The 24,729-nt window shown below is 42.0% G+C and overlaps 2 protein-coding genes and 1 long non-coding RNA gene across 4 annotated transcripts in view; 1 reads left to right on the top strand and 2 right to left on the bottom strand.

Annotated features, from left to right (window-relative positions):
* Window positions 1–1,043: 1,043 nt before the first annotated feature.
* Window positions 1,044–13,427, bottom strand: LOC118410257 (brevican core protein-like). 2 transcript variants are annotated; one of them, XM_035811816.1, is made up of 8 exons: window positions 13,134–13,424; window positions 4,388–4,740; window positions 3,649–3,787; window positions 3,349–3,475; window positions 2,919–3,018; window positions 2,376–2,508; window positions 1,547–1,687; window positions 1,044–1,407 (listed from the first exon to the last, which is right to left on the bottom strand). In XM_035811816.1, the coding sequence occupies exons 1-8, from the start codon at window positions 13,336–13,338 to the stop codon at window positions 1,307–1,309; spliced, it is 1,299 nt and encodes a 432-aa protein (XP_035667709.1). In that variant the 5' UTR covers window positions 13,339–13,424; the 3' UTR covers window positions 1,044–1,306. The 2 variants fall into 2 exon arrangements, with proteins under 2 accessions (XP_035667709.1, XP_035667710.1); XM_035811817.1 differs by lacking the exon at window positions 1,547–1,687 and having other exon boundaries at window positions 13,134–13,427.
* On the bottom strand, window positions 9,213–10,981 carry LOC118410258. The gene is made up of 2 exons (XR_004830547.1): window positions 10,791–10,981; window positions 9,213–9,479 (listed from the first exon to the last, which is right to left on the bottom strand). It is a non-coding gene; the product is annotated as an uncharacterized LOC118410258 (long non-coding RNA).
* A 5,322-nt stretch (window positions 13,428–18,749) lies between the features above and the next one.
* The window catches only part of LOC118409809 (uncharacterized protein YBL113C-like), a 9,063-nt gene continuing 3,083 nt past the window's right edge, over window positions 18,750–24,729 (top strand). The window contains exon 1 of the mRNA XM_035811129.1: window positions 18,750–18,779. The gene's annotated coding sequence lies outside the window, so the exon portion shown is untranslated. The remainder of the gene's footprint in view (window positions 18,780–24,729) is intronic.

Raw genomic sequence — 24,729 nt, forward strand, 5'->3', positions numbered from 1 at the left:
GCCATCCTGTCGTGGTTATCACCCTGTTTTTGTCCCCATCTGATGACAAAACCGAGTATTCAAGAGGAGCGAGACAGAATATGATTGATGAATAGGATATTTCTTTATACTGTCAGTTACGCATTGTCATGTTAGTAGCAGCTGTCGCTTATCGCAAACTGTGTCTCGTCCTTTCCAATTGTAGCCTTTCTTTCGGTGAGGGAAGGTCAGCCTTTTACAGGGTAAAACGACAGCTGGTGGCAGGTGTATATTGTGACAAGGTATATGCCATCGATTTCTAGATTTCATTTCTTCCTCCCGTTGTTAGATGGACAGATGTTGTCTTCGTGTTTACGAACTTCCTCGCGGGTGGAAAATTCACAACTCCACACCCATCTCTCGCGCCCCAGCCAGGTGGAGGAATAAGGAGTGCGGAAAATGTCCCCATCCCTGACGAGAGAGCGTGGCGAATACTTTTCCCGAGCCATAAGAAAGAGGGTGGGTTTGTGGGTGGGAAAGGCAAAAACACTATCCACTATCTTAACACCCCCATTCCCTTCCTACCATCCATATTTGGCCAGACTTTTCGCCTATTTCTCCTAACCAGTGCACCTCCTGCTTTCCCTCTCCAAAGCCAAACTGTGCGCCTTTTTGATAATATCTCTTCTTTCTATACACCTGCCCTCATTAGTATCATACGTGCTCATTTGCATAACTCATCTGATTGGTTATCCACCAAAATAGAGTTAATTGACCACCTGTGTGTGGCACGCGGGGACAGGTGTAGCGCAATACCACAATGTGCACCACAGGGCCAAGTGGGTGTCACGCCCGAAAGTGCCAAAAACATGTACAGTTCGTAAACTGCCCAGCAGGCTAGGGCCACCTTTTCCAATTGGGACCGAAGCCTTCGTCATATTTTCAAACCGGAGCCCGGCCAGGCAGCTTTAGGGGAATTGAAGTATAACTTTCACGGATGTCAAACCAGCAGTGCCGTCTACGATATGTGTTTGATTCTGTTAATAGTTGACTAGTTACTCATAAACGACAACAACAAAACGTTGGATTGATGCACGCAATATATATTTTATTATTTCAGCCATCGTAACGACAAAATAGAGAACTCCAGTTTAGAGACGATGACAAAATATATTTTAGATTGGTAACGTTTGTAACCAGAAAGGTGCAGGTTACGATAGTATTGCCGCGATTTGTGGTTCTCAAACAGAATCTTTTAGCACCCATTCTGACGATCGCTCCTTTGAGTTCGTAGGTCCGGCGGTTCGAGCAGACTGTCCACGTCATGGAGGGAGGGTTCGTTTTACTCTCAGTCTGCAGGGGTGGGTTGTACCACATCTGGGGATTCCCCAACTGCGCCGATACCGATGTTGTACAAGTGTGAGTATAGAATCTGATCCAAGGAGTTGACTGGAGAAAGAACAACATTTAATTTATTGAAAACAGGCAGTTCTTTAAAAAATATTATAGATACCCTACTGTTGACTCATTTCAATGAATAGACTTTGAAAGAAGCAAAGCAACAACTTCATTTAATTTATCTACTTACTGGCAGGCTGTTCGCAGATATAGTACAATTGATCGGAACAGTTCCTGTCCACCCACTCGTAGTCGTACAATGAGCACATGTACACACAGTGTTGGTCGCCACCAAGGTTGTTGGGCTGCCCGTGGGCCCAAAAAGTGGTACCTGTGCATAAGAGTAACAGGGGTTTGTTTTACATACATATGGCAAATTACAATTATTGTAGTCTCATAAATATGTTTGAGGATAGGGTACATTAGGATATAGCTAGCTGACGTTATAACGTTAACCAATGAGGATGGTCCATCCTGCCATAACAGCTAGGTCATTAATATTATCACCACATATTCACCACATGTGCCTGAGCTATCCACATTAATCTGATACGGGGCGCAAGTTACAAAAAAATACTTCAAGCAAGTTGAGTCAAGATGTGTAAGGCTAAATTATCCACATGTTAGTGACAAAGGACATGCAGAGCGGGTCATGAGCCCTCTGTTATCCGACAGCTTTCGAAACCCAATTTGCAGCTTGGTTTGTAAGTCCTGAAGATGTTTAATAAGCTTGTTCGCCATTCCAATACACATGCGCAGTGACAAGAATTGTGGGTAATATGTCAAAGGTGAAGATTTCTTAGACATAACAAACAAATTGTTATGCAAATCGAGCAAACAAAACACGTCTGGACATTGATATGCAAATCGATCATACAAGGGTCGAGACAGAGGCGTTCACTTGTGACAACTCTTGTGACATATTACCCACAATTCCAGTTGCTACGTACACATGTGTGAACGGGATTGTGAACGAGCCCATTGCTGACGTAGTGAACAGAATTTCATCAAAACGGTACCTTCCAACGGGATCCCGTCCGACCACACGAAGGTCCTCTCCCTCAGCAAGTCGGACAGCCCGATCCAGTGCTCCTCGGCGCTTGGGTTGTATGTCTGGATCAGCTCGATCAAGAAGCGGTGGGTCGGAGGGTCCTGTAAATCATAAGAACACGTCGTTGGTTCTACTATCTATTAAAAGTGGGCTTGCCAAATTTCGACAATATCAACATGCTACAATCTTTATGTTAAACTGTTGTAAATAACAGCTATGTGAAACTTCTCCGTAATACCAGGGATATACGGGTGATTTCTGAAATTATTATACCAATTATAAAAACAGCCACCGCGAAAACAATCAACGTGCATCATCGCACCTTCAGCAGGTACGTGCAGAAGACATGCGAAACTACATACAGATGCGGCAAAGGGAACATACATGTATAGAGATATAGATGCGGACACACATAACATCGTACAAAAACAATAATCTGTCGTCGGAGGCTACCCTCCGTCACAGAGCAATAAATATGCTGAGATACACTGCCCATGCCGGAATGCCGTACCTTTATGACAGCGAGATCACCGTTCTCAGCCCGACAGTCCTGGGTCGCTCCGAAAAAGCTCAGTCGCTGTTCTGAAGGTCGGAAACAAGTTCGGCCGAGCCTAAGCAACAGAAACATACAAAAACGTACAAATCAAGTTGTTCCCCTTCAACGAGAAGCTGAATATCATCACGAGCAACATCTTCGACTAAATTGGTTCCATTATCTTCGCATTCGAACGGTCGGAAATCTGTGATCGGAAACATACTGCATGCATGCTTTACAAAATTACCAGATTATCTTCTTTTCTATTTGTACACCTGTAAGTAAACATAAGCGCATGGTGTACTGTTGATCACGATGACAATGTTTCCGATCGAACGAGCATGTGAGAACCCCGGAATGGCATGCAGGCCGCCAAGGCTTTACTTTGTAAGCGATGAGACCTCACCTGTAGTACCGGTCAGGACACAGGAAGTCCCCTCCTGATGGCTGCTCAGGTACGTATGTCGACTGGAGATGAGGGGGGTCCTGCTGCGGCTGGAACGAGTGTAGGTGGTCCTCAACTTCTGGGGCAACTTGATCGATCACTGAAGTGCGATAGAACCATATGTGTTACATACTAGTAGACTGAATGGCTGGAGTAATGATTGATACAGACGTAAGACGAACAAGACTCCAGGCTATATCAGCTACCTATGCTAATATATAAAGAGGAACAACCAAAAACCAAGATAACAGCGGCACCTACCGACATTGCTAAAATATGCCTTAAACTGCCCGATTGGTAAGCTGGGTCGATTGTGTTCTTCAGGTAGAACAGGATTTATGATGTTGTTTTGATTGTCTTGTCCTGTGGATGGCGGGGCGTTGCCGATTTCATTCCCAAGCTATAGATTGGAAGAAGAAAATGTGTTTTAAATTAACATGAAATGCGTGGTCGATAAGATAGTTATGTTGCCAAGTAACTAGTTACAATAATGAGCTGTGTGAATACAATATGTCAACATTGACGGACAAAACAGCACGTCTGGACATGGTATTAAGCCTTGTCTAGACAACAACTGTTTACAAGTTACAGACCTTCACCTTTGAATTCGCGCATTCCCAGTGCAAACCGTGAACGAACTTGTAGCTGCAAATGCCAGTAATACGGGTATGCACAGAAAGTCCACTTTGAGTGTATGAAAAAGATTTGTAGAAGCCCTTCTCTTTGTAAATGTAGATTAAATTTTAGATTGCAAAGTCAGAGCAGGGTTCGTTTCGGCCTTCAGAATTGTTAAAGAAAATCAAGCAAGATATTGGCCCTTTTTTTATTATTTCTGTGAGGAATCTTAGTTTGAAATCAGTCCCTAGCCTGATGACGCGTACGGATCATTTTGAAATTTTGTCACCCACTGTCTTCTTGCCACGCCTTTATGTATCATCGGTACAAATTTCCATTTGTGTCCTGTGTTTTAAAAAAAAAACGACAACATAGTATATAGTACCTCGGGCTGTGTGGGCACTGTAGACGTATTTGACACCGGTGGTACAAATGTTGAATTGGACGTCGATGGCTCAGCGATACTTGACGACGCCGGAACAGACGTCGTATTTGACATGACGGTTGACAGTACAGTCGAAATGGCCTGCAACAAGGTAGAGTCTGCTGATGTAGTCCCAGGTGGCGGTGACGTCAGTGATGGTGACGTCAACTCGTTATCAGCTGTTGCTGACTCATCCACTTTCACGGATGACGATGAGGCAGTTGTTTCCACTGGGGGGGTTTCAGTAGCGTTGTTGAATACTTCATAATCCTCCCTGTCAAATTGTTCTTTTTCCTGCACACTCTCAGGCGGCACTAGAATAGAGCAGATTTTATGTTAATTAGGTGCTCACATTTAGAACAACGTAACGTCACTGATCTGTATGAGACAGTTTAATCCCGACGTAGCCTTTTGTCTTTGAATAACACAGGAATTTCTATGTCTGAAAGACGTCATTTTGTTTTCCTATGCCTTTTCCTGTGTAACCTATTCCTTTAGAATTCAAAGGAGATGGTAACGTTAGAGATTGTCTGTTTACTGTTGTGTTTAAATATCGGAAAACAACAGTTATTGATATACAAGTCATGGGTGCATGATGTATTTTTATAGCTCCCCAGTCTCATCTGTCCTCCCCACAAATATTTAATTGCGGATAGAACAGAAGACACTCGCCTTTCTTACGCGTGGTGGCCATGATATATCGAAAATGATGTAAATGAGGCAAACAAAAGACCGCCCATCATAATTAGCAGTTCAACCAATGACAGCATGGAAATTAGAAAATAGACCAATAAGAGAATGGCTGCATGTCCGTCAAATATTTGCATCATTATGTTTTAATTTGCATCTCTTCATGGACTATGGGATCAGTCTATGGCACGCCAAATGGGGTCAAAAGTCGCGCGCAAGAAAAAACCGCGCGAGAGAGATAAAATCGTGCGCGCGGAGGATAAAATCGTGCGCGAGAGAGATAAAACCGTGGAGAGAGAGGAAATATCGTGCGAGAGAGAAAATAAAACCAGAGAGAGAGGAAATATCGTGCGAGAAAGAAAATAAAGTGCGAGAGAGGAAATAAAGTTGACAGGGAGGAAATAAACTGCGAGAGAGGAAATAAAACTATAAAGATAGGAAATAAAGGGGGAGAGATAGGAAATAACGTGCGAGAGAGGAAATAAAACTATAGTGATAGGAAACACCGTGCGGGAGAGGAAATAAAGGTGGAGGGATAGGAAATACCGTGCGGAAGAGAAATTGAACCATAGAGATAAAAAATATCGTGCGGGAGAGGAAATAAAGATGGAGAGATAGGAAATACCGTGCGGGAGAGGAAATAAAGGTGGAGGGATAGGAAATACCGTGCGACAGAGAAATTGAACCATAGAGATAAAAAATATCGTGCGGGAGAGGAAATAAAGGTGGAGAGATAGAAAATGTCGTGCGGGAGAGAAAATAAAGGTGGAGAGATAGGAAATATCGTACGGGAAGGGAAATAAAGGTGGAGAGATAGGAAATACCGTGCGGGAGGGGAAATAAAGGTGTAGAGATAGGAAATACCGTGCGGGAGGGGAAGTAAAGGTGGAGAGATAGAAAATACCGTGCGGGAGGGGAAATAAAGGTAAAGAGAGAGGAAATACCATGCGGGAGGGAAAATGAAACCATAGAGATAGGAAATGCCTTGCGAGACAGTTAATAAAGACGGAGAGAGAGGAAATATCGTGCGGGAGAGGAAATAAAGGTGGAGAGATAGAAAATGTCGTGCGGGAGAGAAAATAAAGGTGGAGAGATAGGAAATATCGTGCGAGAGAGGAAATAAAACCATAGAGATAGGAAATAACGAGAGGTAATAAAGTTGACAGGGAGGAAATAAACTGTGAGAGAGGAAATAAAACTATAAAGATAGGAAATAAAGGGGTAGAGATAGGAAATAACGTGCGAGAGAGGAAATAAAACTATAGAGATAGGAAATACCGTGAGGGAGAGGAAATAAAGGTGGAGGGATAGGAAATACCGTGCGGAAGAGAAATTGAACCATAGAGATAAAAAAATATCGTGCGGGAGAGGAAATAAAGATGGAGAGATAGGAAATACCATGCGACAGAGAAAATAAAGGTGGAGAGATGGGAAATACCGTGCGGGGGGGGGGGGGTAATTAAAACCATATATAGATAGGAAATACCGTGCGTGAGGGGAAATAAAGGTGGAGAGATAGGAAATACCGTGCGGGAAAGAAAATAAAGGTGGACAGAAAGGAAATATCGTGCGGGAGAGGAAATAAAACCCTAGAGATAGGAAATACCGTGCGAGAGAGAAAATAAAGGTGGAAAGATAGGAAATACCGTGCGGGAGAGGAAATAAAGCCGGAGAGATAGGAAATATCTTGCGAGAGAGGTAATAAAGGTAGAGAGATAGGAAATATCGTGCGAGAAAGGAAATAAAGGGGGAGAGATAGGAAATATCGTGCGATAGAGGAAATAAAACCATAGAGATAGGAAATATCGTGCGGGAGAGGAAATAAAGGTGGAGAGATAGGAAATACCGTGCGGGAGAGGAAATAAAACCATAGAGATAGGAAATACCATGCGGGAGAGGAAATAAAGGTGGAGAGATAGGAAATACCGTGCGGGACAGGAAATAAAGCCATAGAGATAGGAAATACCGTGCGGGAGAGGAAATAAAACCATTTAGATAGGAAATAACGTGCGGAAGAGGAAATAAAACCATATATAGAGATAGGAAATACTGTGCGAGGGAGAAAATAAAAGTCGAGAGATAGGAAATACCGTGCGGGAGAGGAAATAAAGGTGCATGGAGAGATAGAAAATACCGTGCGGGAGAGAAGATAAAAAACCATAGGGATAGGAAATACCGTGCGGGAGGGGAGATAAAGGTAGAGAGGTAGAAAATACCGTGCGAAAGAGAAAATATAACCATAGAGATTGGAAATACCGTGCGGGAGAGGAAATAAAGGTGGAGAGATAGGAAATACCGTGCGGGAGGGGAAATAAAACCATAGAGATAGGAAATACCGTGCGGGAGATTAAATAACAGTGGAGAGATAGGAAATATCGTGCTGGAGAGGAAATAAAGGTGGAGAGATAGGAAATACCGTGCGGGAGGGGAAATAAAGGTAAAGAGAGAGGAAATACCGTGCGGGAGAGGAAATAAAGGTGGAGAGATAGGAAATACCGTGCGGGAGGGGAAATAAAGGTAAAGAGAGAGGAAATACCGTGCGGGAGGGAAAATGAAACCATAGAGATAGGAAATGCCTTGCGAGACAGTTAATAAAGACGGAGAGAGAGGAAATATCGTGCAGGAGAGAAAATAAAGGTGGAGAGATAGGAAATATCGTGCGAAAGAGGAAATAAAGGTGGAGAGATAGGAAATATCGTGCGAGAGAGGAAATAAAACCATAGAGATAGGAAATAACGTGTGAGAGAGTAAATAAAACCATAGAGATAGGAAATAACGTGTGAGAGAGGAAATAAAGGTGGAGAGAGATGAAATATTGTGCGTGAGAGGAAATATCCTGCGAGAGAGGAAATAAATGCGGCGAGAAGAAATAAAGTTTGGGCGAGAGGAAATATCTTATGCGAAAAGAAATAAAGTTTTGGGGAAAGGCATTATCTTACACGAGAGGATAAAATGTCAGGAAGCGAGTAATAATGAAATCCAGGAGATAGGAAAAACTAACGCGAAATGAAAGAATTAACAGCCTACCTAGTATAGAATAGTCGGGGATATGATGAAAAATGGAAACATTTTATGGAAATGTCATGACATCGACTGATCATTGATAAAATCTATTAAAAGAAATTGATGATTATAACATTACCTGGATCCGCTAATAACAAAGTAAGGTCTTATAGACTGTTGATGTCAAGAATAGGATATAGATATTGACAATGTACAGCAGAGGACTGCCAAAAGAAATTAAAAAGACAGGGTGATTGGCTGCCACAAATCATTAATTGAAAATGGAAGATACTGTAATCAAGATAAGATAGAAGATGAACTCAGTTTTATAGAATTTAGTTTATACAATAGATTGTTATATTTTGTAGACTAGTACTGATGCTATATATGTTTCCCATGAATTCAATTTTGAGGAATTGATATATCTAATAACTTAATATAACTTTTGATTATAAGACATATCTGTTTATACATCTTCACCATCACTGGGGCAGTCAAATTTGTTTTTGTGCTAGCTTGCCACACTTGTATCTGTAAACTACCATTTTGTTTTGACCTGCACATTACCCAGTATATGTACTGTAAAGGGAATAAAGATCTTCTTTCCATTAAATTTCTGCAGGTGTTGATTCAAACAAGATGGACAGAGTTGTCAAAATACAGTACAGAAGCCATGAATGACCTGATTTTTTAGGATTCTTTTCATATTGATAAAGTGTTTACATTTCAAAAAATATCCAGAAACACTGACACACAGACATACCAAAAACTATACCTCCATTTTTCATGGAGATAAAAAAAGGGTACTACTGGTAATGTCATAGTCACAATTTTTCTTGAGGAGGGATGGGTAAGAAGCTATTCTGCTTTTGATCATATTGTAGACTCTTTTCAAAAGATGATACTGACAGTGTCACATTCTTTGGGAAATTTACATGGGTAATCTTAGCCTCAAAAGTCTTCTTTCATTCAAGAAAGAAGACTTGGGATAAAGTGGAAAATGATTGCTGCCATATACACTCTCACAATCCTACCATCTACAGATGTATGCACTAAAAGCAAAGATGCAACAATAAGTCACGTACACTTTGAATCTTCTTGACAGCTTTAATAGATACTTGAAACGTTACACATGCCTCACAAAATTGCATTTCTGTACGTACAAAAACTGATGCCGGCTGAAATGATATACATTTTGAATTGTTATCTTGCCAATAAAATCTCAGAAATTTTACAATTGTATCAAAATTTGCAAAGCTGGTTACAATCCATGTCCTGTTGGCTGGGACCAGGTCTGGTTTCTCCCCGTTTACTCTCTCATGGACCAAGTTCTGCTTCTTTTCCCATGAAGGTGCTCCATCTGGAGAATGGAAACAGGAGAGTGAGATTTGACATTTCAAGCATTGTCGGAAATCATAGTCCAAACCATACCAGGTTTGAAAAATTACAAGATAGAAAAATCAGAACATGATCAGTCACTTCATCCACCTTTACAGGCCAATTCATAGCTCTCGAGATGACCTTATCTTTATTATTCTATCTGTCAAAATTATGGAGTAGCCATATACAAGTAATTTGTCCCATAGCTAGCTACCCCATTCCATCAGATGATGAAATGACTAAGGCTAGCAAACATCCAGACAGAGTTTCAATGAGACTCTTACTGATTTAGTGCAGACACTCAGATTTTAATCACAGATGGACAGACAAAATGGCAAAAATTATAGAATACAGGATGTAACAGTTAACGTCATTAGATTGGAATCTAGGTTCAACAATGAAACACTGCATCTGTATGAGTCTTGTGGGATCAAGGTCATTTTAACAAGGTCACGATAACAAAGAAATGGGAAGTTCTTTCAGGCAGGGTTTTAATAGAGTTTCTAGGCTTCTTTGGTGCCTCTCATCTGTTTCTAGCTTTAAAGCTTCAATATTCAGTAGCATTTTGAAAATGTGTTCAGCACCATGGACAGGCATGCATGCCTCCTTGGCGTGTGTGTATCCTTGGTTACATTGCATAATACGTAACGGAATACATTTTTGTGTGCTTAATACAGTAGAAGCCAGTTAATTGCACAACGGATTAATGCACACTTCTGTTAACTGCACGGAATCCCCAAATCCCAAACCGGTGTGGTCCTGCTAGACAACTTCGCATTATTGCACCAGCCGGATAATTGCACGAAATTCACTGGCAAATAGGCCGTGCAATTAAGCTGCTTCTACTGTATCCAAAACTTGGAACCTGTTTTATATGGAAGAGGGAATTTCTATCATTTGCTATAATACAGTGAACAATTATTTTGCTAGACTGTGACTGTGACTCTATAGATGCTGGGTTCCCTGTATTTTGCGCCAATGCCATGCCCTTCCTAAAAGTACTAGTAACGTTACACAGTAGAAACCGCTTAATTGTACTGCCTGTTGCACTGCCTAACAGAAGTGTGTGTTAATCCGTTGGGCAATTAACTGGCTTCTACTGTATAATATCTGAGTGGGAGGGGGGCGAAGGGACGCCCTACCCTCGCCCGCCTCCCTACTTTATTTACGCCTATTACGGCTACCAAACAACCAACAAATCTTCTTCATGACTCGGTTATTTTGTAGCAAATACGTCTCATAGTGCAGGTCACATATAGTTGTAAGGCCTATAATAAACAGACTCTTATACCTGAGTGTTGCATGTTGTAGCGGACCAGTGGCTGAAGCAATCCTGTTCACGTCTGAGGGGGCGTGACGTCAGCGGTCAGTATCACCTCTCGCGTTTGCATGCGATTTTCTTTCCCCCGCGGTGATTTGTTCTCTCGCGCTTGCATGCGGTTTTTTTCCTCGCTCGCAAATCATCATCATCGTTTTCGCCGAGAGAGAGAGGAAAAATCATCATCATCGTTTCCGCTGAGAGAGAGGAAAAATCATCATCATCGTTTCCGCCGAGAGAGAGGAAACAAAATCACAGGCACACGCGAAAGACAATGCCGCGAAAAGGGATCGATGGGTGCAAACTGGGAAGAAAAACGTTTGTTTGTACTAAATACAAATCCTAAAATATACAATGCGAGTGTGAGGTCTATCTTACTTCTGGGTCTTTATTTCGGTAAAGTAATTTCTCGCGTTTGCATGTGGTGTTTTTACTTCTCGCTCGCGCTGGCTGACTTGCTGCGAGCGAGGACAAATCCTGGGCGGGAGGAAATAAACGCCAGGGGGATAGGAATAATAATCAGGCACGTCAGGCGAAAGAAGAACGTGAGCGAGATGAAACTGCATTATCATAATGACATGAATAAAATGTTGTTGTTGTAAAATCAATGCCTGTGGTGGGTAAAGTTAGGTGATAATTTAATTGCGAGCCATATTAAAACACACGTACTATTTATTATCGAAATAGGTCCAGCCTTTTGGCAGGATGCCCCATTCAATAAGAATTGTTTGCCCTATTGACATGCCAATCGTAATAAGGCACCTGTAGACGTTTAGGACAACATCTGTTGATTTAAATTCTCATTCATTCCCGGCTGAGGAAAGGCTGGACTTTCTTGCTCAGTTGTAACCGCAACAATCATGATTTGCGATGTATGATGCGATGCATATCTATAACATACTAGACACATGGAACTGTGTTTCATGCATTATCCTTCAAATGTTAAAGCACCATTTTACCCACATCAAGATCACACTTTGCTATACTTCTTAATCATCCAGGTACACAGTTCTTTAATGGTGTTTGTGTAGGCTTAGACGACTGTCTGCAAAATAGTCGGTGTTTTCTCTCACATAAGATTTGTTTTCTCCCGCAAGGTATTTTCTCTCACGCAAGATATTTTCCCTCGCGCAAAGTATCATCTCTCGCGTAAGATCTCTATTCTCTTCTGCAAAATATTTTCTCTCGCGAAAGATATTTTCCCTCTCGCAAGATATTACTTTCCCGCAAAGTATTATCTCTCACGTAAGATATTTTCCATCCCGCAAAATATTTTATCTTGCGCAAGATATTTTCTCCCCTACAGAAAATATCTAGCGCGAGAGAAAATACTTTGTGGGAGAGGAAATATCGTGTAACGGTGCTTGGGAGAATGGATACTTTACGGGAGAGAAAATCGTGGCAAGATTACTTTGTGTGAGAGCATGCCATCACCATTGTTGTTGAGTGTATGCGTGTTTGTTTGTTTGTTTGTTAGTGTGTGTGTGTGTGTGTGTGTGTGTGTGTGTGTGTGTGTGTGTGTGTCGGAAAGAGAGCAAGAGCAAGTACCTTATATGCATATATGACAAGACTCTCGGTAATAACTTTCTGTCAAATGATTAGAGAAAATTATTGTATATTCGATATGAATACAATTCTATTGAATGAAGTGATGTCTACATAGTATACTTAGACTGCCAAATGTACATGTGCAATGCTGGGGTAGCGATTCTGTTTAACAATTTTACTTATGCGTTCAAATGAACACAGTGTACACAAGCACTCATCATGCACGGCCGGTCATAATAACTAGTCACGAAATACATTGTACACACGCACATACACACACACGTGCACACACATACGCACACACACATACATGATACATACGCACATACATACACATATACATACAAACAAACACACACACAGAGAGATGCTGTCAGAGGTAATCTATGATATCCAAGTCATCAGTAACGTTGTTTAAGCATTTACTCCCATCCATCACCAAATGTCCGTTTTTCCTCTCGCGCCCTCTTTTGTTTTCCCTCTGACGGGTGTAGTTTATTTCCTCTCGCGCGGTTTCTTTTATCTCTCTCCGCGTTTTCTTTCCTCGCGACGATTTTTCTTCTTTTGACACCGTTGGCGCTCCATAATCAGTCTACGCTACTCTAAATTGCAGCATCTTTCTGTGCATAACTCTAGTTAGAATATTTATCATTTCATCCTATACATGTATTGTGAAAATTGCTGTGGTTTAGTGAGTCTCTGGCTACAAAAGAGACATCTATTTCTATCAATATATGTTCGACCTCAACAATGATACTGCCTACTTACCGACCCTCGCTTGTGACTGGTGTTTGTTGGAGGATTTCGCAGCCATACGTATCTTCTCGTTCAGTTCTTCCAGTTCCTGTATCACGGCCAGGTCCTCCGGCGCCACCCCGGCTTCTCTCTCGGGCCCAGACACTCCAAGCGCCGCCGCCTCGCATGTTCGCGCTGCGATAACGAGCGACAACCCCAAAAGTAGGAGCAGAAACATTTTTTTGCAGTTTTTCGGACGAGTCTGGCTGTTGTCTCTGCTGGCTAACTAGCTAGACTGCGGGAGCTGAACTAAAGAACGTGACGCATACAGGTGTGATATAACCACGTGCACCTGGAACAGGTGGGTCAGGGTATGAAATGTATCTAATTGAGTTCCAATTGTGACTGACCGCATTCATATCGTCTAGTTAATGAGACATCACAGGATTTTCATTGGCTCGTGCTAATTATAATTTGAATTCTCTGACGCCCATGTTGGCGGGTAATTGAATTAAGCACAGTACTGTGTAACCCAACACAGCTCAGATGACGTCAAATAAAAAGCCTGTATAGAAAATCTAATATAGTCGTTTTCTTTGGGTAATGAATACAAGCGATCTATGCAGTGACATCACGATTTGGACTAAACATTCAAGATTCGCCAAAGCAGCACGTTGCTTTTTTAAATACAAATAAACTTACATGTTTTATACGCATTTATTCCGTGAGGATTCTGCAGTTTGAGAGTAAATTGCTAGGGTCTTGAACTTAATCACTTCTTGTTCAGGCCTGGTAATAAAAATAGATCAAGGCATAGCTACAGACCATCCGTCACAGAGGGCCGCCTTGCGAAACTGGTCGGATTTGCAGAATTCACCGATCCTAAAATTGCATGTCCTCACGTCTGCTAGCATTGTAGACGAAGTAACGTTTTATCATGCTTAGGAGGAATCACTTTCGACATTTTTTTTTCTGAGCACTCTTGTCTATTATATTTTATTCTTATATAGATGTTCTATTCAGCATTTTTCCTTTTGTGTTATCATGTCCTACATCCACTTACATGCATACGCTTTGTTCAAGTTTGCGTATCTTCGCACGACACATGCACAGCTCCCTGACAATCTTCTTGGAATGATGTTCCACCCCGGAATGAATGAGCAGCATGTGCGGGTGTGGATCCATCCTTATGTCACCACCAACATATGGCTGTGTCCAACCGTGGAAACTTTGACTCTCAGCATCAGACGAACAAGCAATGCTCTTCATATTCTCAGTCAATCTTATTCCTTTATGCCGTAACTTTCATCTTATTTGATCAGATTTATTAATTTCATTCAATCTTATTTTACTGAACTCTGCTAAAGTTTATCTAATTCTTTCTTTTTCTATTTGGGTTTGGGTGTTAAACACATCCATTCATGGTTGTCGGGTTGCAGCTGCCTAATCGGTCATTGCAGACTGATAGACCTGCTGATGAAGACGATTAACTACAATGAAATACAAGTTCGCGAGAAAGCGAAATCATTACATAAGAGATCCCAAAACAAGGTCTATTATAACAGTTACATATGTGCTGTAAATGCGATGACGTGGCATTGTTAGATTCCATAAAATCAAAAGGCCGGTGAATTTACAGCGGAACAAAGATCGGGGCATTGTGCGCTGCTTGAAACCATTTCCTTATAAAGAAGAGGCCCTGTCACATGTCGTAATCACTTATTGCGGTTTCCATAAACAGACAACAACTGCGTCCGCATACCCAAGTGGCTTCCGGCCATTCTTTGGATACACCTTTAGGGGGCAGGGACCGGTTGTTCTAGGGACGTCACAGTATGCAAATTTGACGGGCGATTGCATTCTCGGGTGAGTCGGCGCTATTCAACTTTTATCTTACTATTATTTTTAGCTCGCCGCCTCCACAAGATTTTGTAGCAAACAGTTTAATATCATAAACATATAAAGGCTACATGTGATTATTTACCTCAGACTACCGAGAAAGTACGTCCAGAACAGGTGAGAGTAGCTATTCTGCCCACCCCTCTACCGTAATGGCACGACCCAGGAACCTGCTCGCTCGGAGCGTGTTTCGGTCATGATTCACAGACCCGGCTGCCAACAACATGGTGTAGTCATCGCTTAGTGCTTCCTCGGTCTTCTGAAGTTTCGTGCAACTTCCTCTTTCAGGTAAGTGAATTATTTCCGTCAATTGTGCGCTATTGATCATTTTTCTGTACACCAGAAAGTGATTATGGATGAAATCTTATAGACAATTCACAATAGACACCATCATTTGCGACAGCTGTCACCGCAATAGACAAGAATATACTGTCCTGCTCGCATAGACCAAACAATACCAAGATACGCCCCCCTCCCCCCCCCCCAAAAAAGAGAAGACTACCCTGCACACCGACTACTTCAGTCTCTGTTTGTAAATATTTACAAAGGTGTGTCCGAGTTATTTTGACGTACTGTAATCTCTGGTTGGATGTGAGAACAACGGTGGCATAAAGTCTTCACGACAAGATTCTTCTCAGCTGCAAGCTGGTTATTCGCCTTTAGTAGGTTCAAGGAAGTTACAACCTCCTTGGTAGGATCAAGGCGGGTTCACATACCGTAAGTTGATCTTGAACTGTAACTGTAACTGTACCCGCTGTCCACAGGAATCGGTGCCAACAGATCACCGTGAGAGAAGTAAGACCCTTCAAACTGTAGGAAGCCACTACACACAGGTATACTGATCGGGCACCGGGATCACAGTGTAAACAGGTATGTTTGACTCTTTCTGCTTGCATGAGTGCGCTTCTTTCGGTGTCTCTGACCATGTCGGGTATTTTTTCCTATCCACGATTCCTCGTCAACTTTGCGACATTGGACAGTTTATGTGTAAATGTGTAAAAGTGTAACAAGGAAGAGCACAGGCACTGTTGCGAAAGGAAGAAATGCCCTGGTTTTGTGAAATTTAGCGTTTCTACCGTACATGGACAGGCCGGCATATTGGAATAAAAATGTAACCTCACTTTCAACAGTTTACCTACCGGTCTGTCATGAATGACAGATTTTTGTATATTTGTCTTCAAGCTCACTTCCGGAAAATGTGAGCGTTTCCAAGTTTAATTATGATAAGGGGACATTAAACAATGCAAGCAGACAATGATAGAGCGCAATTTTCTATTGTTCACGTACAACAATGATAGCCAAGGTTTCAGTGTAGACAAACATTAGAAGGTTGCCCTTGATGCACCACGAGCAGCTGTGTTATCGGCATCAACGGGTTTTAACAACTGTCAAACTGACGAGACAGCTGCAAATGTGGGTAGCGATAAAAATCTCGCCGCTCTAACTGTCTAACGATGCCGAAAAGGAATGTTAATTCAGTGTGCGACCTACTAATCTTAACCCTTTACCATTGGTTGTAACTACCCCATAAGTAGCCAACAGCCGGTATTGAACTTGGTAGACAATCCTAAAACGAGCTTGTTAGGTATGGGTGGGTTCCTGGTTTTGTCGGGAAACTGCCAATGTTTGATACATACTTACAGAAATCTGCCCCGTTCAACTTTTACTATTACTCAAGAAGATAAAAAGTTCTCAAGATATACGAGACTGTTGATCATATTTTTTGGGACGCGTGACTTACTAGAAAACGCCTTTGTCGTGCGAATTGGCAGCTAGAGAAAAAGCCACGAAGCGAGACGGAAAAAGGTATGCAGTTTCCCAGCGGCTTTACCTGTAAACAGTAACAACAGCGGAATGTTGACGGGATCGCCATAAGGTTTATATATATAAAAGCCTCCCTCTGAGACGGGATCGGAATGCCATGACACACGCCGTAAATATAATGTTATCACAACACCGGCGTGGGTTAATATTGTATCATGTTTTAAATATTTCAGCTGGATGTCGGAAATGCTTATAATTAAAACATTGACATTTTTAGATTTTTTTGTGAGTGCTACTTTTGCCTCAGGTCGTAGGGCAGCTTTTAATCAGCAACTTAACCAAAAACAGATCTCTCCGCCCGACATTCAATCCTAAGGACCCCCACCTCAAGTTCAACCCTGAGGACATGACATGTCGGTGATATCTTTCCCTGCTGGTTTAGGATTCAGGAATGACAGCAAACACTGGCGTTTATTATAGTTTCTTTTGATAACATTGATAACTATACTGAGTAAATACAAAGTCTTTGACATTTGACGTGGGACAGCGTTTTGCGATGGTTATGAAAATACCGCGTGTCTGATGTTGCGTGGAGACGGCGTGCCCGATCTGCCTACAGTCACGCTGCGCGTCCTTGGAATGTGCCGGGGACTGGCCTAATTGATTCGGGCCAGCGCCACTGTGAGTGAGAAGGTATAGGGGGTGGGGGATAAACGTTCATCACCTGACTCAGACTACCTGTAGAGACTATGCATATTGAAAGAGTTGACTGCTAAGATATTCGGTTGCTGTGTTTGGTGCGTCTTTCATGCATCACCACAAATGAGAACCCACTACGCTAAATTTAAGGAGGAACGTAACTAACAATGCAAAATTTTGGTCACATCGCCACGGTGACTCTTTCTACGAGTACTAGTCACAAGAAATATTAAAGAATAGCTTACCTATGCTGGAAGGTAGCTAGGCGTCCAAATACCAGCAGTGTAATTCTTGTCACTAATTGCCGCCCATGATATGGCAAATAGAACAGTCTTTCATTTTGACACAACAAAAGTCGTTCAGTGACTTATGTAAGGTCTTTGCATCTATACATACAGACAGACAAGTGGATACAAAAAGATTAAACATACATGAATAAATCAACATGTTGAGTTAACGTATCAATAAAACTACTGGTTCACCTGACAGACATACGGATCGAAAAGAAGTTCACAAAAGTCTAACCCACATCTGCTTGGAGTTCACACTAAGCACACTGGATTAGGAAAAGTTGAGACCGGAAGAAAGATGTGTGGTTCATGTTCAAACGCCCTTAAAGGCTTACTGACAGCGACACATGATAGCTGTGTTGTTTTACTGTCACGTGGTCATGATATCAACCTGGTGTTTATTAGCAACACGAACAGACGGGCTATCAAGAAAAGAAAGACATAAATTCTAGAGTTTCTTAACAAGTTGCTTACCCGATCAAGATCCAAGGGATAGTTTTCCTCAACACTATGCTCTGTCGAGTACCCTTAGTTGACCCCTTCCACCCCCTCCTCCCACCTCTATTTTACAGTAGGCACTAGTGTGAATAATATATAATGAGAATACTAGACGGATGTTCAAAATTCAAGGCCCTTTTCTCCATACCTTGTGTGGTGTACGTGGAAACTATGATTACTTACTATATTTTGGTCTGAGTGAAAATTACAGGATTTGTGACATAAAAGTCCCATCCCGATTAAACTACAATTGACGTATTAATAATTGATAACCAATGCTGTCATAATAGATCAAACGACCATCTGTGAAAAACCGTACACCGTACTTGCATGACGTGAGCGTGCGATTCGTATCCTCCTATTCACAGCTAATCGGTGTGTGATTCGCGCCATACAGACAGAGGTGTTTCGTTGCTCATGTTACCTGCCTTCTGTAAACATCCGGCCATAGACACACAGGAAGACACAGTACTTAGTTCACTACCAAGCAAGCGACTTTTCCCTGAAAAACGGTGGACGGGCGTCTGATGTAAGTACGGCTGCTATGTGAGTAAGGTTGTCCTGTTCACCTGAGGGATATGTGTTTAAAAAGTGGGCCAAGTTAGTGTCGGTGTGTATGATCTATCCGCTGACTGACAACGGTAAGACACGTTGGCGTTGAGGCTATCTGGTCTTTGTCGAGCTATGGAGCCTATGCGAGAAATTGGGTCGTTGCGGCGTTGTCTTGTAGATAAACATGCACAAGATTGTCCAGACGTGTTCTAGGTCCGTCACTCTTCCTAAACATGAGTGTCCCAATTTCTGTTACAAAATACTAAGCTGCATGAGTTTCTGTGACTAGATAACGCTGGTATTTTCTGAGAGAGGGCTGCCGACTCGTCAGATTATCACATAGAGATAAAGGGATCCCCACAGATAGTACTGATGACATGCGGGGTTTTGTCTAGCTTTGCTGCATAGTACTGCTAGTGTATCGAGGTTTTCCTTAATTTACCGCGGCGTTACAAAAGGTGGGAAGCAAAAAACGAGTATGGGCCAACCCGGCAAAGGCACAGCCGCAAACTTGCAGTCTTGCATTAGTCAGTCGCACGTGAGTGGTACAAAATGAAATTCGGCTATTTTAGATCCCTGTTGGCGGTTAGTTCTGTAGCTACTGCATCGAAATCTTATGATGACCTAGCTGTATAGGATGAATGTGATACACCGTAACAGACAAAAGACTTGAAAAGAAATTATTCTTGTGGAAGTGAAACATTGCTTTAACACCTGGCCCTCGATTTTGTGTTACGTTGGAGGCTCTATACCTATGCAGGTGTGTGCTTGCGTGTCGTAGGGTGGGGAACCACAGGAACCTTATCATGACTGCAAGACTATCAAGTTCCCAGTTTGTGTAAGAGACTAGGCGTTGGATAAACTCAGTTTTGTGTTGTAAGCTAATGATACCTTGGACTACAGCATCGCGAATGTACCGATGTTACACCGGTCCCAGGAACAAACACAACAATCTTTATTGACACGACAAAAGTACAGCGACTTTCGTAAGGTCTACATGTATAACAACTACTTACAGTACAACTAAACACACATATATGGATATCTATAGGTATGACTAAATCAACATATAGGGTCTAGCATGTCATTAACACTATTAGTTCTACGGTATAAACATTCGTGGATATATTTGCCTACTTGTACACAGTGAGGGTTATCGCCTCCCAGAATGTAGTTGAATTTATCTATCGAACAGAGAGTAGCAAATTCTTTAGAACAAGCGGAAAGTAATGTGAACAAAGGAGATGCGTTATTCAGTGATGACGCAGTGACCTGTAACAGACGGTATAATGACCTGTGACAATACTAGTGACTGTCTCACACCTACGTACAGGTCACTCACGCAGAGGAAATAGGCCATTATATCGGTAAGCTTCACTTGGGCTGGGTTTGTACATGTTTAGCAAAGGTGGAATATACCCACTGAGGCGGAATAATTAGAATAACACAGGAACGGTATTCAGAGGAGGGGTGGTGAGATGGGGAGTACAATGTAGGCATATTTTTTTCTAGCATTAACAGTCTTAGTTTATTTTGTTGATCTTGTGAAATTCTCAAGCAATTCATGGATTTGTTATTGAATGCTACATTCAATACAACTAACCTTTCCTAAGACTTCAGCGCTAGACGTGCGATTAGTTATATAACATTGCACACATATGTATCTATTGATAGCACTGTAACTCAGTAGCAAACTTAGATGTCATAGGAAGTACGAAAGTTATGTGGAGATGTATTTTAATCTGACTGTGGACTGTATCATAACAGTAATGGTATCCTTCTAATGTAGACTACGTGTGGGAACACGTAGAAGAAATTTATTTTAGTAGTAAGATAGCGATGTGGTGTTGGACAAATAATCTAGATAATGTTTGTTAAAAAGTTTATGATAACGGCTTCGTTCGTTTATCTTGCGTATTTCTCCTAAGAAGTGGCCCATCTCACAAAATTGGTGATTACGGTAAGAGAACTTATCTCATTCAAAGTTTCTCAGAACTGTCTTATTTGCTTTGCGTAAAATAGTCTTTTACTGGGGAAAGAGTTATCACAGAATATCGTTTTCTGTAGATAATGAAAACTGCATTGTTGAGATACCCATACCTGTATAAAGCTTAATCTTTATACAGAAGTTCCCTGTACTTTTGAAAAGTTCCCTGTGAGACTGATTGGATGTATCCCACGCTGCTTCACTGCGATGGCCACGTCACGACGTCACTGGCGCCATTCTATCAGGGACCGATGACACAAGAGACACGACTGTCACGCCGTAACTGGAAAGTCTATACTCTCACCGTGGTCTCCTGCCATACTTTGTTAAAATTCCTATCATTTCACCGTGCCTGGCCAAGGATTTAGATGACACATATACATCGTTGCCATATCAACATACCCGGGCTTAATTTGAGACACACAGTCTGCAGTACATCGCCAGGGAGGCTAACATTTCATCTAATCCTCCCAAAAGACAACTGTTATTTTTCATCTGAACTCTGTATTTTGATAACCTTCCCCAAGTCATCGCATCGGGCGATCTTGTTTATATGAAGGCTACGTCAAGGCTCCTTGACGAGAACGAACTGTTCTTGATATGGTTGGTTCGGTGCGGTGGAATTCAGCCATTGCAACTAAATTCATTTGAAAGATTTTAGAAAGAAGATTTAACTGTTAGACTATCTCAAAGTCAACTTGAGAAGGGATCAATAGAAAATGCAATTTTATTCCAATAACTTTACGTGGAAGTCGAACCTATGAATTGTGGTTACCGTTGCGTCTGAAGAGAACGAAGTGTAGGTATAGCCATATAGTCTAGACTTGGTACCATCCGGTAGTAGTAGTTCGCTCCGATATATATCATACACTGTCACAGTCGCTTCTATGCTATTCCGTCTGGGAACTTGGACATCTCTAACGTCTGGAATATTCAATTCTCGGCAAGGATTTTAACCTCCTCGATAGGAGCTACTACCTGGATGGTACTAGTACCCAGGCTAGGAATAGTCCACAATTTGATCGCCTTGTGAGGAGAAGGCGGTTGCTGATGACGTCCGACTTCAGGGGGGAGAGGTGTGTCCTTAAGGGGAGGGGTGTCTGTAAAAGGTACTAGTATGTCTTTGAAAGGGATGTCTGAGGATGGACGTGTACGGAGTTAAAGAGGGGATTGTCAGCAAATTGTAAGGGGACAAGCAACATCCACCAGCATCTTTAGGGACCACACAGAAAGATATTGATGCTGAAAACATACGCGGGATAGTTTTATCTGTGCGTCAGTTGAAGTGTTTATAGCTTAGCTGACCCGCGAGGTTGGCAAAACATATGCATGAATCTCTCATGCAGATCTAGCTCTGTGTTATCTACCACCTAAATGGGTCAGTGACTCAGAGCTCTAGGTTATCACTGATAGACGGAGTAGAATTGAGGAGGGACGGTGTACTCGAGGCCGAGAATTCTTTAGAATTTTTTTGTACAAAATATTCATTTCCGGTGGACATACGATATTAATAGCAATATCTTGACTGCACTGAGTTTTTAAACAGACCCCGTAGCACCAAATATCTATTGTGTTTTTTAATCACCACGACGATGACTAAAGATTTTCCGGCCTAGAACTTTTACAAGATGTCAGTTAAATGTATCTGGCAATGCTGCAGAGCGCTGCTCAAGAGGCAGAAAAAATTGACCAGGGCATACAAGATACATTTGGCATGTTTTGGAGAAGAAAAGTGCCGGAGAATTCAATTAAAACACAGAAAATCCTACAGATATATATGTTCTCATGCAGAATATTTCTCAAATTTTGTAACGTTATTTTGTTTCTTGACCACCTCCAACGAGGAAGGATGTCACTCAACAAATATAGATGAATGTGACAAAAGAGAAATTTCCCTTTCTTTTAGCATTTCATTTTAGTTATCAGCTATTCCCTCCGTCTAATTTTCCTCATCTTACCGCCGATCAGTCGGCCCGGGTCCCCGGAGGACAGGTCTGTCTTGTACCAAACGGAAGCCGCCTTTTCCCGTCGGAACTCCACACTAATGTTTACCCTCAGCGCCTTAAACGCCAATTAGCTGACATGAAGGCGCGGCATCCAGACCACATGCTTTTACCGTACTGTCCTTCTTCAGTAGCACCCTCTCAGCGACGGAGACAATGTGTCTGTCAAAGTTCTTCTATGTCGAAAACGTTACTCCGGCTCTGGACTGGGAGGGCCTATAGGGGTAGCCTCCGCCAGCCCTGCTTTCTATGGGGTGTGGGGGTCATAGAATTCCGAAAAAAAGGAAAGTGGCAAGGACAATCAGTCCACGCTAAGGTTCATGGTCGGTCGGCCACTCTGTGAAAGCAAAACTCTCCTGGCAAATTATTCTCCCTATACTGATAGCCAACATAGTCAGTCTGGAAGACACTAGGGGAGGGGGGGGGGGTGTTCTGGGGGGTGATGTTCGCAAATTGAAACGTCGTGTTATGAACACAATGCTGCACTCCACCAATTTCAAGTCGGGCATTGTAGATCGTTCTCACCGAAAAGTGTAGACAAAACTATTGCTTGAAGAGCTTTCGTTACAATGTACATGTACATGTACTTTATTCTGTAAAATGTGTGCCGTAGTCCTTTCGACATTGATGATCATCACCAGTAGCGTACTATATGGGCCGTTCATTTGTACGCATTATAGAGAGAGCTGAACTCTACAGACTAATAGAATCCATGTTCCCCCACTTCATACAACTAAGTAATATAGACAAATTTATATTCCTTATGAGTCTAGACAAGCCTTTACTTATAAAGCATATCTGTTCTTACATTTTCAATATCACAAAGAAACGAGAAGAAGCCGAATGTACACAGTAGAATACGATCCTTGAGTAGTGTAGATTCATTGTATCATTATATCATGTTGTATCATTTGTTGTGACCTGTACTAAACCCAGTGGGTATGAATGTACAATAAAGGTCTTCATTCATTCATTCATTATTACCAAACTAAATACAGGCGCAGATAAGCGGTCAGACGCTTCCCCGGGGGTACACAGTGATAAGATAAGAGAGGTAGCTGGTACACATTTACTTCAGAAAGTGCCTCTAACATAGAACATATCGAGGGAAAACCACATTCCGTGATTCAGTTCTCAAGCTTGTGACCTAGATTGGGTGGTTACAGTCCTCTCGTTCAATGTCAATCGAGTTAAATTTGCTTCATTAGTTCTCTTTAAGTACCGTTTTACCCTGTCACACAGGGGAGGTCGGAACAGGTGGATTTAGTCAAGCCGTTGTTCAGGAATGCTCGTTACACCCCCAAGGTCATGGTCAGGGCGTGTCTCTTTTCTCCCGGCACTGGAGGGAAACAAAATAAACAGACTGTGGGTGGGACGATACCCGGGAGAACGTTTACCTTCTAAGTTACTAGGCAACTTTACTGGCTCATAAGAGGCAACTGTCAACCTTTTTCCTTCGTGATGAATGTACATTGTGCTAGCGGGCGATGTCCATTTTTCAGCCTGAAACAAAAGTGCAGGGTAGCTCAGGATCGGGCATACATTCCTGCGACAATATCAGATACCCAATTATGTTAGTCGCTCATGATATTCAGTGTTGAGCCCTTGTAGATAAGAATTCTATGTGCACACAGCATGTACTATAAGAAGCAAGTATACCACGTACAGTGAAATTATGTAGACAACAGACGTCTAAACATGTGTCAAAACACATTAAATTCCCTGTCGGATACATTTGGGGTAATTCTTTCCGCTTTCCTTAGGCAAGATCGAACTTAAATAGTCACACGTGTGGAATGTGCCACAGAGCGAGGACTTTCCGAAGCTGATAATCTACTTCCCGTGTTTCTTCCACTCTCAGGGACGCTGAAAGGCAGATATTGGGCAACTGTAACTCGTTATTCCTGACATGGAGCGCGATCCTGACAGCTAGCATA

This window comes from Branchiostoma floridae, chromosome 2, assembly GCF_000003815.2.
Source record: "Branchiostoma floridae strain S238N-H82 chromosome 2, Bfl_VNyyK, whole genome shotgun sequence".
NCBI lineage: Eukaryota > Metazoa > Chordata > Leptocardii > Amphioxiformes > Branchiostomatidae > Branchiostoma > Branchiostoma floridae.

Excerpts from the sequence above, each read along its gene's own strand:
- LOC118410257 (XM_035811816.1), bottom strand. The coding sequence starts at position 13,338 with ATGTTTCTGCTCCTACTTTTGGGGTTGTCGCTCGTTATCGCAGCGCGA. Across the intron at positions 3,476-3,648 it reads GGCATATTTTAGCAATGTCG|TTGCCCCAGAAGTTGAGGAC; the intron begins GTAGGTGCCGCT and ends TGATCGATCAAG. Across the intron at positions 1,688-2,375 it reads GGACGGGATCCCGTTGGAAG|GTACCACTTTTTGGGCCCAC; the intron begins GTACCGTTTTGA and ends TCTTATGCACAG.